Below are 10,806 nucleotides of genomic sequence, written 5' to 3'. Positions count from 1 at the left end.
CCTGCAGGGCGGCCAGGTCAACCCGTGCGTTTTATGGGCTCCCCGACCCCCCGTCGGCCCGTTAAAGGCAGCGGGGTCGGGCGCGGAGCCCCCTCACGCTCATCGCCACCCCCGCGAGGCCCCCGCGCAGGCAGAGGGCTCGGGCCAAGCTCCTCTCCCCCCTCTCGTGCCCCTAAAGGCCCCTGAGGTGCAGTGAATCTTCACCAAAAAGTGTATTTCTGCAGCAAATAACTTCAGGCAGCAGAGGGGGGGACCCTCAGTGCGTGCCGCCGGCCCCACAGAGCACCCCCCGCAGCTCCAGCCCTCCATCTCGTGCTGCCACGGCCTGGCGGATGCTTAAATCCCCCCAAACTAAGAGCCCAAAGCCCCCCCGGGTGGGTTTTGTCCCCAGAATAAGACTCGGAAAGGGAACCCTTTTAGGAGCAGTTACAGAAGTTTAAAAAACTCCAAGCGCAGCCCGAGGGAAGCAGCAGCACCTCTTTATTCAGCACCCTCAGCACCGTGGGGCCTGGCGGCGCGGGCACCTAGCAGGGCTCGCCGGGCCCCCGCGCAGCAGCGGTTTTGACAAAAACCAGGGGAAAACTCCCCAACTTCTCCAAACACTGCCAGAGAAAGGACACGAGCACGTGCCCAGCTCAAGCCCCTGCTACCATCACTCGAGTGTTGCAGTAATAGGACCGAGCGCACCCCGTGGCCTGGACCCCGTTACCGCCCCTCTGCTGTTACCCCACGGCCCGGAGAGCTGCCCGCAGCCCCGTTACCTGCTGCACCCCCGCCCCCTCGGGCATCCCTACCTTCAGTCCCCCGCGGCCACCCAGGATCCCCCCGTGGGGGTGGCCCTGAGGAAGGTTCCGCGCTCACTGTGACACCCGCGGCGCCCTCAGCCCCCCCCAGCACCTCCCCCGAGGCCGAGGAGGGGATGCTCGCGGTGTATTTCGGTGTCGGTACAAATCAGAACAAACCAACAAAAAAAAACAACAAAAACGAACAGAAACCCCCAATAATGACAAAAAAAAAAAAAAACTTTCTCTGAGTGAGAGCAAAATAGGAACATTTACAAATCCTTCTGGCTCCTGCTTGGATCAAGTTAATGTTAAATACAAAAAAAAAAAAAAGAAGGAAAAAAAATCCTCCTCCTCCCCCCGAGATTATAAAAAAATAAGAATATACACATTCCGAGAGCTTATTACAGTATAAAGTTACGGGTGCCCGCCGAGGGCTGAGCGTCCTCCCGGGGTGATCCTCCCCTGAGTCACCGCGGGGCTGGGCCGTGCCGGTGACATCCCAGCCGGGCAAGCCGGTTGTCCCCACGTCCCCACGCCCCCAAATCCTCGTACCTAGCGTCTGTGCCCCGAGGGATGGGGCACGGCTGTGGGATCCCCCCCGGGGGCTCCGGTGGCGTCCTGGGGCTGCAGGAGGGGAGGCACAGGGGGATGCTGCTGAGCCCCCCGGGGGGCAACGAGGGGAAGGAGGGGGAAAGCAGGGCCGGGGGGGGCTCACTGCTCCAGGGAGAGGGCACCGGGACCCCCGGGGGGCTGTGCACGTACGTAGATATCTGTGAAACAGCCGAGACGGGGCGCAGGGGGGTGTATTATACACACACGGACAGACGGACACACGGACACGTGGGGCTGAAGGAGGCCCCGCTCCCTAAGCCCCCCGCTGGAAACACCCCACGGAGCCCCTCTCGATACGTTTCTGGTGGTCCCACCGAAAAATAAAAATAAAAATAAAAAAGAGGGAAAAAAAAGCACCTCCCCAAACCCCTTCCCACCTCGTCTCGCCCCAGTTTGGTGGGGGTAAGGCACAGTCCGAGCGCGGGGCCGCGGGGGTCCTGCTGCCCGGGGGGGGGGGCTCAGCGTCCCGGCGAGCCCTTGTCGGGCAGCAGCCCCTGGCGCCGGGCGTGCTCCAGGACGGCGGTGTAGCAGAAGTAATACTGCTCGGGCGTCTGGATGCTGAAGGCTCGCTGCGTCCGCATGCGCAGCACCGTCTGCTGGATGTCCAGCGTGCCCACGTCCTGCAGCTGGGACAGGCAGATGTCCAACGCGCAGAAGGTACCTGGGGACAGCGCCGATGTCACCTCCTCGGCCACCACGCCGTGCCTCCACGTCCCCTGCCCTCGGTCCCCTTACCTGTCCGGCCGATGCCGGCGCTGCAGTGCACCACGAGCGGGGGGCCCCCGGGGTGCCCCTTGAAGCGCGGCCCCAGGGCGCTCACGGCCACCCGCTGCTGCTGCTTCACCGCCCCCAAAAAGTCGATGAGGGTGGCGGCCGAGGAGGGGACGCCGTAATCTGGCCAGCTCAGGTACTGGAAGTGGGAGAGCAGCCGCCGCTCCTTGCCCTGGGGGTGAGCGGGGGGTTAGTGCCTGGCCCCCTCCCATGGGGGTCTCGGCGGGCGGTGGGCACGCACCTCGGAGCTGTGGATCTCCAGGATGGTTTTCTTGTAGTGGCCGAGGTTCTCCACGCCCAGGTTGGTGACGGTCAGGGCCCCGAAGGACATGTGGGAGTCCTTCTCCAGGGGCCAGTACTGGCCGCACTTCCTCCTGCCGCCCTCCTCCAGCCTGGGGAGGGGAGAGGTGATGGTGGTGACATCCCCCCGGCCTCATTCTGGGGACCCCCAGGGGGGCAAAAGGTCCCTCCCCAGTGCTCCGTGGTGGGGACAACCCCAAAACCAAACCCAGGGTTGCCCGGGGAAGGGCAGGCACACCGGGACACCGCTGGCTCTTCCCTGCGCAGTGGCATTTTGAGGGTGTCCCCTCCACCTGGGGTGCAGAGCGCTGCCCCCCGGGCACTACGGCAGCTGGTCCCACACCAAACCCGCTCGTTGTGCCAGGAAAACCGGGGCTGTGCCACTCACCGGGTCGTCATCACAATGACCAGGACGTTCTGCTCCCACACCATGCGCCAGAAGTCCCCGTAGGTGTTCTCCAGGGGCCCTGCGGAGACGACCCCGCACATCAGGACGGGGGGCTCGGGTAGCCCCACACCCCCAGGGACGGCCGCGGGTGCCCACTGGAGGCAGATGGAGCCCGTGGAGAAGCCCAGACCCCAAATGAGCCCGTGGCACCCCCTCACCCTGCGTCCCGATGTAGGTGTTGCGCTGCTTGTAGCCGTCCATGAAGCTGGCGTTGATGTAGTCGGTCAGCTGCAGAGAGAAACACCCAAGGTGGGGCGGACGAAGCCTCTCCAACCCCATAAAAACACCCGCTGGTGCAGGGGGGGGGCACGGGGATGGGAAGAGGGGCACGGGGTCGGGGCCGCTGGGCATCTGGGGAGGCAGGGACAGGATGGGACGGGGACTGGGATGGGGACGGGATCCCGATGCTGGCTCACCTCCGGGCGGCTGTAGGGCTTGGCCAGCTTGACGCGGGTCTGGTCCAGGCAGGGCACGTCCCCGTAGCGGTTCTTCTCCTGGTTGTAGGGCGCCCTGCGGGGCAGGGGAGAGCCCGGAGGGCAGCGGGGGAACCGGAACAGCAGCGGCCCCGCCAGCACCCGGCGCCCGCAGCCGGGGCTCTGCTGCCATCGCCTGGCCGGAGCCTCGGGAAGCAGCGTCCCCAGCGCGTCCCCGTCCCCGCCGTGCCCCCGCAGCCCCCCGCGACCCCGACCCTCCAGCCCGACTCACAAGGAGCAGGCGAAGGTCCCGACGGGGCTCCTGCGCCGGATCTCCTCGTACTCCTCGTAGATGCCGCGCTTCTGCTTGCGGCCGACGTGCTCCAGCAGCTCGGGCAGGGTGACCGACCGGGGGCCGGGGACGTGCACGGAGCCGTTGTCCTTGGGGGCCACCAGCGGCACCAGGATGAGCTCGTCCAGGGGGTCGGGGTGGCCGTTCTGCTGCGGCAGGAAGCGGCAGTTCCAGCTCAGGGGGTCCAGCTTGAGGCAGCCGCCCAGGGTCTCGGGCAGGCACTCGCGGGGCAGGTGCTCCTTCAGCTCCGACATCTTCACCATCTGCACCTGCGGGACGGGACGGGACGGGCTGGCCGGCGGCCTCGCAAACGGCCCAGCCACGGAGCCACCGGGGTTTCCCAACCCCCCGGTTCCCAATCTTTGAGCCCAGCTCCTCCCAAAAGCAGGGGGGCAAAGCCTGGGCGTGGGGCTGGGATCGGCAGCGGCGCCGATGCTCGGGGAGTTTTGGGGTGCGAGCACACTTCGGGAGAGGGAATTCCAGCTCCCCTTTTCCTCCCGCGGGCTCCAAAGACATTTTCTCTCCCTTTTGGCACTTTTGTCTCCACCTGAGGCTGGAGCTGCAGGTGATTTTGGGAGGGGAGCAGGGGTAGGAAATGGCATCAGAAGCCAGCAGCGGGCTGCGGGAGCCTGGCCATCCCCACATCACACCCAGCAGGACGGGGCCAGCGGTCACACAACCCCATCCCCTGCGGGAACAGCCTCAAAGCACGCGGGGTGCGCAGCCTCCGGGAGGAAAACGGGAGGGAAACGGGCACAAACGGGGCACGGGACCCCCGTGAAGGTGGGGGGCTGGGCTGCAGAGCCCCGGGACACGCTCACCCTCTCGCGCAGCTTCTCCTTGAGCAGCAGGCTGATGATGGAGTAGGGCACGCGGAACCACATGGGCGCTCCCACGATGAAAACCTTCTTCAGCCGCGCCGGGAAGGCTCCCTGCGGGCGGTAAAATCGCGCCGGGACAGGGTCGGCTCCGTGGCGTGGCACCAAACGCCCCCCACCCGCGGCGTGTCCCCTACGAGGGGACGACCGGAGGGCCCGAAGCAGCCCGCAGCCCTCTGCAGCAGGGGTTTGGGCGCTGCTCCTTGCTGGTGGCTCTTTTTTTTTATTACTATTTTTTCCGGGGAAGGGAGGAGGCACGAAATGCCAGCACGATTAAAAAAGTAATTTGCATCTGTTTCCGCGCAAGCACTGCCAGCAGCTGCAGGAGGAATCCGGCGCGTGGGGACAGCTGATCCCCTCCTGCCCTCCAGCCCCGGCCGCCGGCACCCCAAATACTCCCCCGGGGGGCGCAGGCGGGGCTGGGACGGGGCCAGCGACCGCCTGGGGTGGGGAAATCGGCACGGAAAGCGCCCGGCGTCCCACGCGGAGCCGCTACCTTGAGCAGGTTGAGGATCTTCTTGCTGAGGTCCAGCTCGAAGTTGGTGTACTGCGAGCCGGCCATGTCGTAGATGAACACCAGCCCGTTCCTCTGCGTCTCAAAACTGGGCACGGGGGGAAAACAGCAGCATCAGCCACGCCACCCTCCCCGCTCCCCAGCTCCGGGGCGATCCCCCTGCGGCCACCGCCTGCCCAAGGCCCCCTTTACGCCTGCCCCCACTTCCCCACCTCCATCGGGATGACTCAAACCGGAGGAGAAAGGGAATTCCATGCACCTCCAGGTGGGGCCGGGAAGCCCGGGGGCAGCCGCCTGGGCTGCGGCATCGCGCTCCCTCGGGAAGCGGCGCGGGGCCCTCGGAGCCGGGGCTTTCCGAGGGCTGGAGATCCCCAGCACGCACACACACACACACACACACACACCGGGCCTTGAGAACTCCACGGGTCCCCGCCACGCCAGGACGGCTTTTAAACACCTCGGAAGAGGCTGTCAGCACAAACCCGGGGTATTTTATGACCCAGAGGAGGCGCTTTAACCGCATTAAGCCGCTATAAAAGACGAGGCGGAGAAGCTGATGGAAACCAGGCGAGCAGCAGCATCCCCCCCAAAAACAAGCACAAAGTGGGGCTGGTGCACGGGGAACGGAGCCCCCCCCGGTGCCGTCGCCCCTCGCCCACCCTCCCCGCTCACCTCTCCACCGCTCTGTCCAGCAGGTAGAAGAGCGCCTGGAGCACCACGTGCTGCACGCTCCTGCTGGGGTGGTGCAGCTTGGCGGTGAAGAGGGCGATGGAAGCCCCCGAGGGGTCCCGCACGCTCTGCCGGGGAGAGAAAGCGGGGTCGGGGGGGTGCCGGCGGGCGGCTCGGGGCAGGGGGGGTGCAGGCAGCGCCCACCCACCAGGATGGTGAACTTGCCGCTGAGCAGCTCCGAGCGCAGCGGCTCCTCATGCGGCTTCAGCTTCACGATGCCCTCCTTCAGCCGCGTCTCCTGCGGGGCAGATTTCATTTTATTTTATTTATTTATTTTATCAGCAAGGGAATGGCTGCGAAGGCAAAGCAGGAAGCAGCCGGGCACGTCTTTAAGGGAAACCCCGATGCGGGGAGGAGCAGCGCCGTAAAAACGAGGTGGGAAAGGTCCCCATGGGGACGTCCTGCAGAGCCCACCCGGGGGCTGCCCACCCTCCCACCACCCCCCGATACCGGGAGGAGACGCAGGACCACCAGACGCATCCCCTCGGGGACTTTGCACGGCCGAGAAGGATTTTCCAGGCGGACAAACGCGTCGCGGGGGGCACAGGACCCGCTGGCAGCGGTGGCCCTGGCCCCGTGCGTACCCGGTAGGAGTGGAAGAGCTCGATGGCCCGCAGGACGTCGAACTTGCGGGCCATGAGGAACTTGACGGCCACGTTCCAGGAGAGCGGGGACACATTGTACTGGCCCGTCCACTTGTTGATCTCCTCCAGGAACTGCTTGGTGGCCTGCGGGAGACAGGGGAGGCGTGCAGGGGGCCTGCCCGGCCACGTCACGGTCCGTGGGGGGAAGGTGGCCACGAGCGGGTCCGGGCTGCTCCCCACGCCCGGAGCATCCCGGGAGAAAACCCCAAATCCTTGTGCCAAAAGAGCACCGGGCTTTGTGACACGGGGAGCAAGCGAGACCGGGATGAAGAGCTGATTTATGGCGTGCCAGCACCAGCTGCGCCCCAAAACGCGATACTCTCAGAAAGCTGCTGCTCCCCGGCCCCTTGGGAAAAATCAAGCAGGAAAAGGTCTGATGGAAAAAAAACCCTAAACGCTGCTCTGCGACATGACCACGGCCCCGAACACCCCGGGCCATCACCCCTCACCCCGTGCCTACACCCCGAGGGGACACAAAGGACGGGGAAGGTCCCCAAAAGGTCCCCAAAACCAGCAGGGCTCGGCCTTTAAAGCGGGAAGGTGCCCGCGGGGCGCTGCGGCTCCATGGAGAACGGCACGGGGAGAGCGGCGACATCCTCCCGCGGTGACGCAGGGCCGGCGGAGGAAGCCAGGACGTCACGGGAGGCCCGGGGCGTGGGAAGCGCTGGAGGAGCGTGGGGGGCACTGGGGGTCCGTGGGGAGCAGGGGCACAGCCCCCCTGGCTCGCACCAGTGGTGGCGGGGCTGGGCTTGGGAAGGGGTTTGGGGTGGGGGAAATGGGGAGGGGAGGGTTTGGGGTGGGTTTTGGGGTGGGGGGATAGGTGTGGAGAGGCGGGGGGCTGGATACAGGATGGGGAGCCGGGGGGCTGGGAGGATGTAGATGGGGGGATGAAGCAGGGGAGTTAAGGGGATTGGGTGGGTGGAGATGGGGGCCTTGGGGGACGTGGGGGATGCAGATGGGGAGTTAAGGGGATTGGGGGGTGGAGATGGGGGTCCTGGGGGCCATGGGGCTGGGGGGATGCGGGTGGGGGGGCAGAGGGATGCAGCTGGGGGTCCTGCGGGATGCGGGGACGCAGCTGGGGAGTTGAGGGGATGGGGAGGTGTGGGGCCGGGTGGATGGAAGGCACAGAGATGGGGGGTGCAAGGGCTGTGAGGATGGGGGGCTGCACAGATTTGGGGCACAGGGGGCTGGGGATTTGGGGGCGTGCAGAAGGGGGGCAGGGGGATGTCCGGAGGGGGGGCAGCGTGCGGATAGGGGGGGTTCGGGGGGCGTAGGGTTGCGGGGCGGGGCGGGAAGCCACGGGAAGCCAGCCCTGCGGCCGGGGGGACCCCCAAAGAAAGCGGAGAAAGGGGGAGGGGGCGCAGCGCGATGGGGACCTACCTGCTCCTCCTCGGCGCTCAGCTCCGCGGCCATGCTGCGCGGCCGAGCCGGGCCGAGCCGGGCCGAGCCGGGCTAAGCGGCGGGGCGGCCGCCGGAGCCCATCCCCGGGGAGCCGGCGGGGCTGCGGGCACCCCCCGGCCCCTCCCGGCCTCCGGGCGAGGCCGCACGCTCGGCGAGGGAGGCGGGGGAGGCTCCGCCCCGGGGTGGCCGCGGAGGACGGGAGGGAGGGAGGGAGGGAAGAAGGAAATTGGGGGGAAAAAAGGGGAAAAAAGGGAAAAAAAAAAAAAGGAGGGGGACGGAGAGAAAGGGGAAAAGGGAGGGAACGGGAAAGAAAAATGGAAATGAAAAAGAGGAGAAATAAAGATGAAAGGTGAAAAAGATGAAAAAATAAGGAATGAAAAAATAAGGAATTAAAAATAAATAAAAATATAAAAATAGAGGTTTAAAAAAAATGTAAAAAAAAAGCCGAAGAAATCCGCCCGAGCCCCGGGAAGTTGCGCTCGCCCCGGGGAAGCTGGGCCGGGCTCCGCTCCCCGCCCCGCTCTGCCCCGGCGGGGGCGGCGGCAGGAAGCGGCCCCAGCCCCCTCCCCGCGAGCCCCGGCCCCGCGGAGGGCGGGGGGAGGCCGGGGGGGGCCGGAGGCTGGAGGCAGGCTGGAGGCCGGGGGGAGGCCGCCGGGCGGGGGGCCAGGGCCGGCGGCGGGCAGGAAGCGCTCCCCGGGGCGGAGGGAGGCTGTGCTGGGGCCGCGCCGAGGCTGCGGGGCCGTGGGGAGCAGGAGCCCCCCGCGTCCGCTAGGAGCTCGGAGGGACCCCGAGCACGACCCTCGTGCTGCCGGGTCTTTATTCCGCCTCGCTTTCCCGCAGCGCCCGACGCCTCCCTACAGGGGCGGGCAGCCTCCGCTGGGCCTCCCCGGCAGCGACATCCTCTCCCTCGCCGGCTCCCCGAGCCTTCCCCGCGGGCAGGAGGAGGATTTCCAGCCCTGCCTTCGCTCTCCTCCCTCGAGGCGTCCTCACCCTCCCCGTCCCGCTGCCTCCCCGAGGCTCCCGGCCTCGGCGGCCGGGCCAGGGGGACATTTTGTTCGGCGGCGGAGCGTGGCGCTGGCGCCCTGCCCGCAGCCCGAGAGCCTGCACCTCGCTCGCAGAAAATGGAAGAAAGGGCAGAGGGAAGCAGCCGGGCCCGCAGCTGGAGCTCCCGGAGCCCCCGGAGGCTCCGAGCGGAGCCCCTCGCTCAGCCCGGCCGCCCCAACCCGAAACGCGGACCCCGGCTCGGTGACCGCCGGTCGGAGCAGGGCAGGGACCAGCTGGGAGCGGGATCGCTCCCAGCAAACAGAGGAGTCGCGGCGACAAACTGTGCTGGCCCCGGCAACTTCCGTTTAACACCCTCTCTCCAAACACAGGCTTTCGTTTCCAGCGGGAATCGCAAGGCAAATATTTATCCCTCCAGCCCGGCTCATGCTTTTAAAAGGGAAACTATGCGGCATCAGCTGGAGCGGGCGGAAAGCGCCGGCTGCTTCCCTCCAGCTCTCCGCCATCGATCAGAGCGGGCGGCTGGAGGCAGCAGCCCCTTTCAGCCGTGTTTCATCTCCGGCCCCCTCCCTTTCCCTTCGCTGGAGGACCTTGAGAGCTCGCTGAAGGACAGCACGCAGCCTGAAACCCGAGCTGCGGCTCTTCTAGCTCTTTCCTCCCCGAGGGATGCGCGGATCGAGCATCCAGGTGCCCAGCTCCGGAGGAGAAGCGGGCTGGATGCACCCAGACCCCGCTGCCCTCCTGGCGAGGCTCGCCCCCTCCCAGGGCCTCTCTCCGCACTGCTTTGGGCACCAGGCGGCCCAGGTGCTTGTCCTCTTCTCCCTGGAGCAGTCACTTGGCAGGCTAAAAACACAACCCGGTGCTCGAAAAGGGCCGTGGCCACGTCTGAGCCACAAGAAAGGGGTCCTGGAGCTGGGGGCCGTTTCCTCCTGTGGAGGGGGAGCAGAGGGCAGCCCTGTCCCCCTGCCGCGCTGACAGCTCCTGCGGCTGTCATCGATAGTGGCAGCATGGTCAGATGATCGCGAGCAGCCCACGTGCTTGGCACAGAAATGAGCATTTTCTGGGAAAAATGGGGGGGGGAGGTGAGGGGAGAAGTGAGTGCCCCCCCTATCTGCGTGCAGCATCCCTGCTGCCACTATCTCCTCCTGGGCATGGGTCCTCCTCGGGGGCCACAGGGAGGCATTCGCACGAGGATATCTCGATCCCATGGGTTTTGCCCATTTTCCTCTCCCCCTCTGCATTTAGAGTGGTCCTGCTCTGGGTTTTTTCATCTTCCCTTCAAAAACAACATGGGGACAGCAAGTGTGACGGTGAACCAGCCTCAGGGACACGCAGGAGAGGGGGCTTGGGCAGGCAGGGGCTGGAGCAGCTCGCTGTGCTGAGAATTAAAGCCCTTGAATTCATTTAGTGCTGCAACCAGTTTTTTAATCCCCCTTTGGGAGGCACAGCGTGTCTCCACCCTGAGGTAGCACGGAGACGGTGAAGAATTCGCATTTCTGAGAAGCCTTTTATTTGGCACAATCAGTTTTGAGAGCGAAATCCTTCCTTCCCCCCTCTGCCGAGAAAAGCCCAGAGTACAGGCTCGGGCTCACGCAGCACGGAGCTGTGCTGAGAGGCAGGGCCAGCTGTGATGCAAGGAGCGCGAGTTTCTCAGTAACATGTGGGCGTGGAAAGCCCTGCCTGCGGACTTACAGCGGCCCGCTGCAAGTGTTTGTTACTAGAAGCAGGCTGACCACAGAACTTTCATTGAGAAGGCCTCAGCAAACAGCTGGAGCAGGAGGCTGCAGCGCCCCACCACATCCTGCACCCCGCAGGCCCGGCCGCCGGCAGGATCCGTGCCCCACCAGCAGGAGCCGTGCAGCAGGAGCCGTGCAGCAGGAGCCGTGCCCCACAGCTCCGAGCGCTGGTCCCGGCCTGCAGGCTTGCCGGAGCCTGGGACAGAAGCAGGGGCCAGGGC

At 66.0% G+C, this 10,806-nt stretch overlaps 1 protein-coding gene across 1 annotated transcript; it reads right to left on the bottom strand.

Moving 5' to 3' along the window:
- Positions 1–1,028: 1,028 nt before the first annotated feature.
- Positions 1,029–8,075, bottom strand: PTPN9 (protein tyrosine phosphatase non-receptor type 9). The gene is made up of 13 exons (XM_035336218.1): positions 7,827–8,075; positions 6,387–6,530; positions 5,951–6,040; positions 5,746–5,870; positions 5,056–5,161; positions 4,503–4,613; positions 3,622–3,950; positions 3,333–3,426; positions 3,075–3,144; positions 2,857–2,935; positions 2,410–2,560; positions 2,133–2,340; positions 1,029–2,058 (listed from the first exon to the last, which is right to left on the bottom strand). Exons 1-13 carry the CDS (start codon positions 7,857–7,859, stop codon positions 1,856–1,858), a joined length of 1,743 nt encoding a protein of 580 aa, XP_035192109.1. The 5' UTR covers positions 7,860–8,075; the 3' UTR covers positions 1,029–1,855.
- Positions 8,076–10,806: the final 2,731 nt, after the last annotated feature.

Source organism: Oxyura jamaicensis, chromosome 10 (assembly GCF_011077185.1).
Source record: "Oxyura jamaicensis isolate SHBP4307 breed ruddy duck chromosome 10, BPBGC_Ojam_1.0, whole genome shotgun sequence".
Classification (NCBI taxonomy): Eukaryota; Metazoa; Chordata; class Aves; order Anseriformes; family Anatidae; genus Oxyura; species Oxyura jamaicensis.
This window is presented reverse-complemented; position numbering and strand designations above follow the sequence as displayed.

Excerpts from the sequence above, each read along its gene's own strand:
- PTPN9 (XM_035336218.1), bottom strand. The coding sequence starts at position 7,859 with ATGGCCGCGGAGCTGAGCGCCGAGGAGGAGCAG. Across the intron at positions 5,871-5,950 it reads GCGGCAAGTTCACCATCCTG|AGCGTGCGGGACCCCTCGGG; the intron begins GTGGGTGGGCGC and ends TCTCCCCGGCAG. Across the intron at positions 3,427-3,621 it reads GGGACCTTCGCCTGCTCCTT|GGCGCCCTACAACCAGGAGA; the intron begins GTGAGTCGGGCT and ends CCTGCCCCGCAG.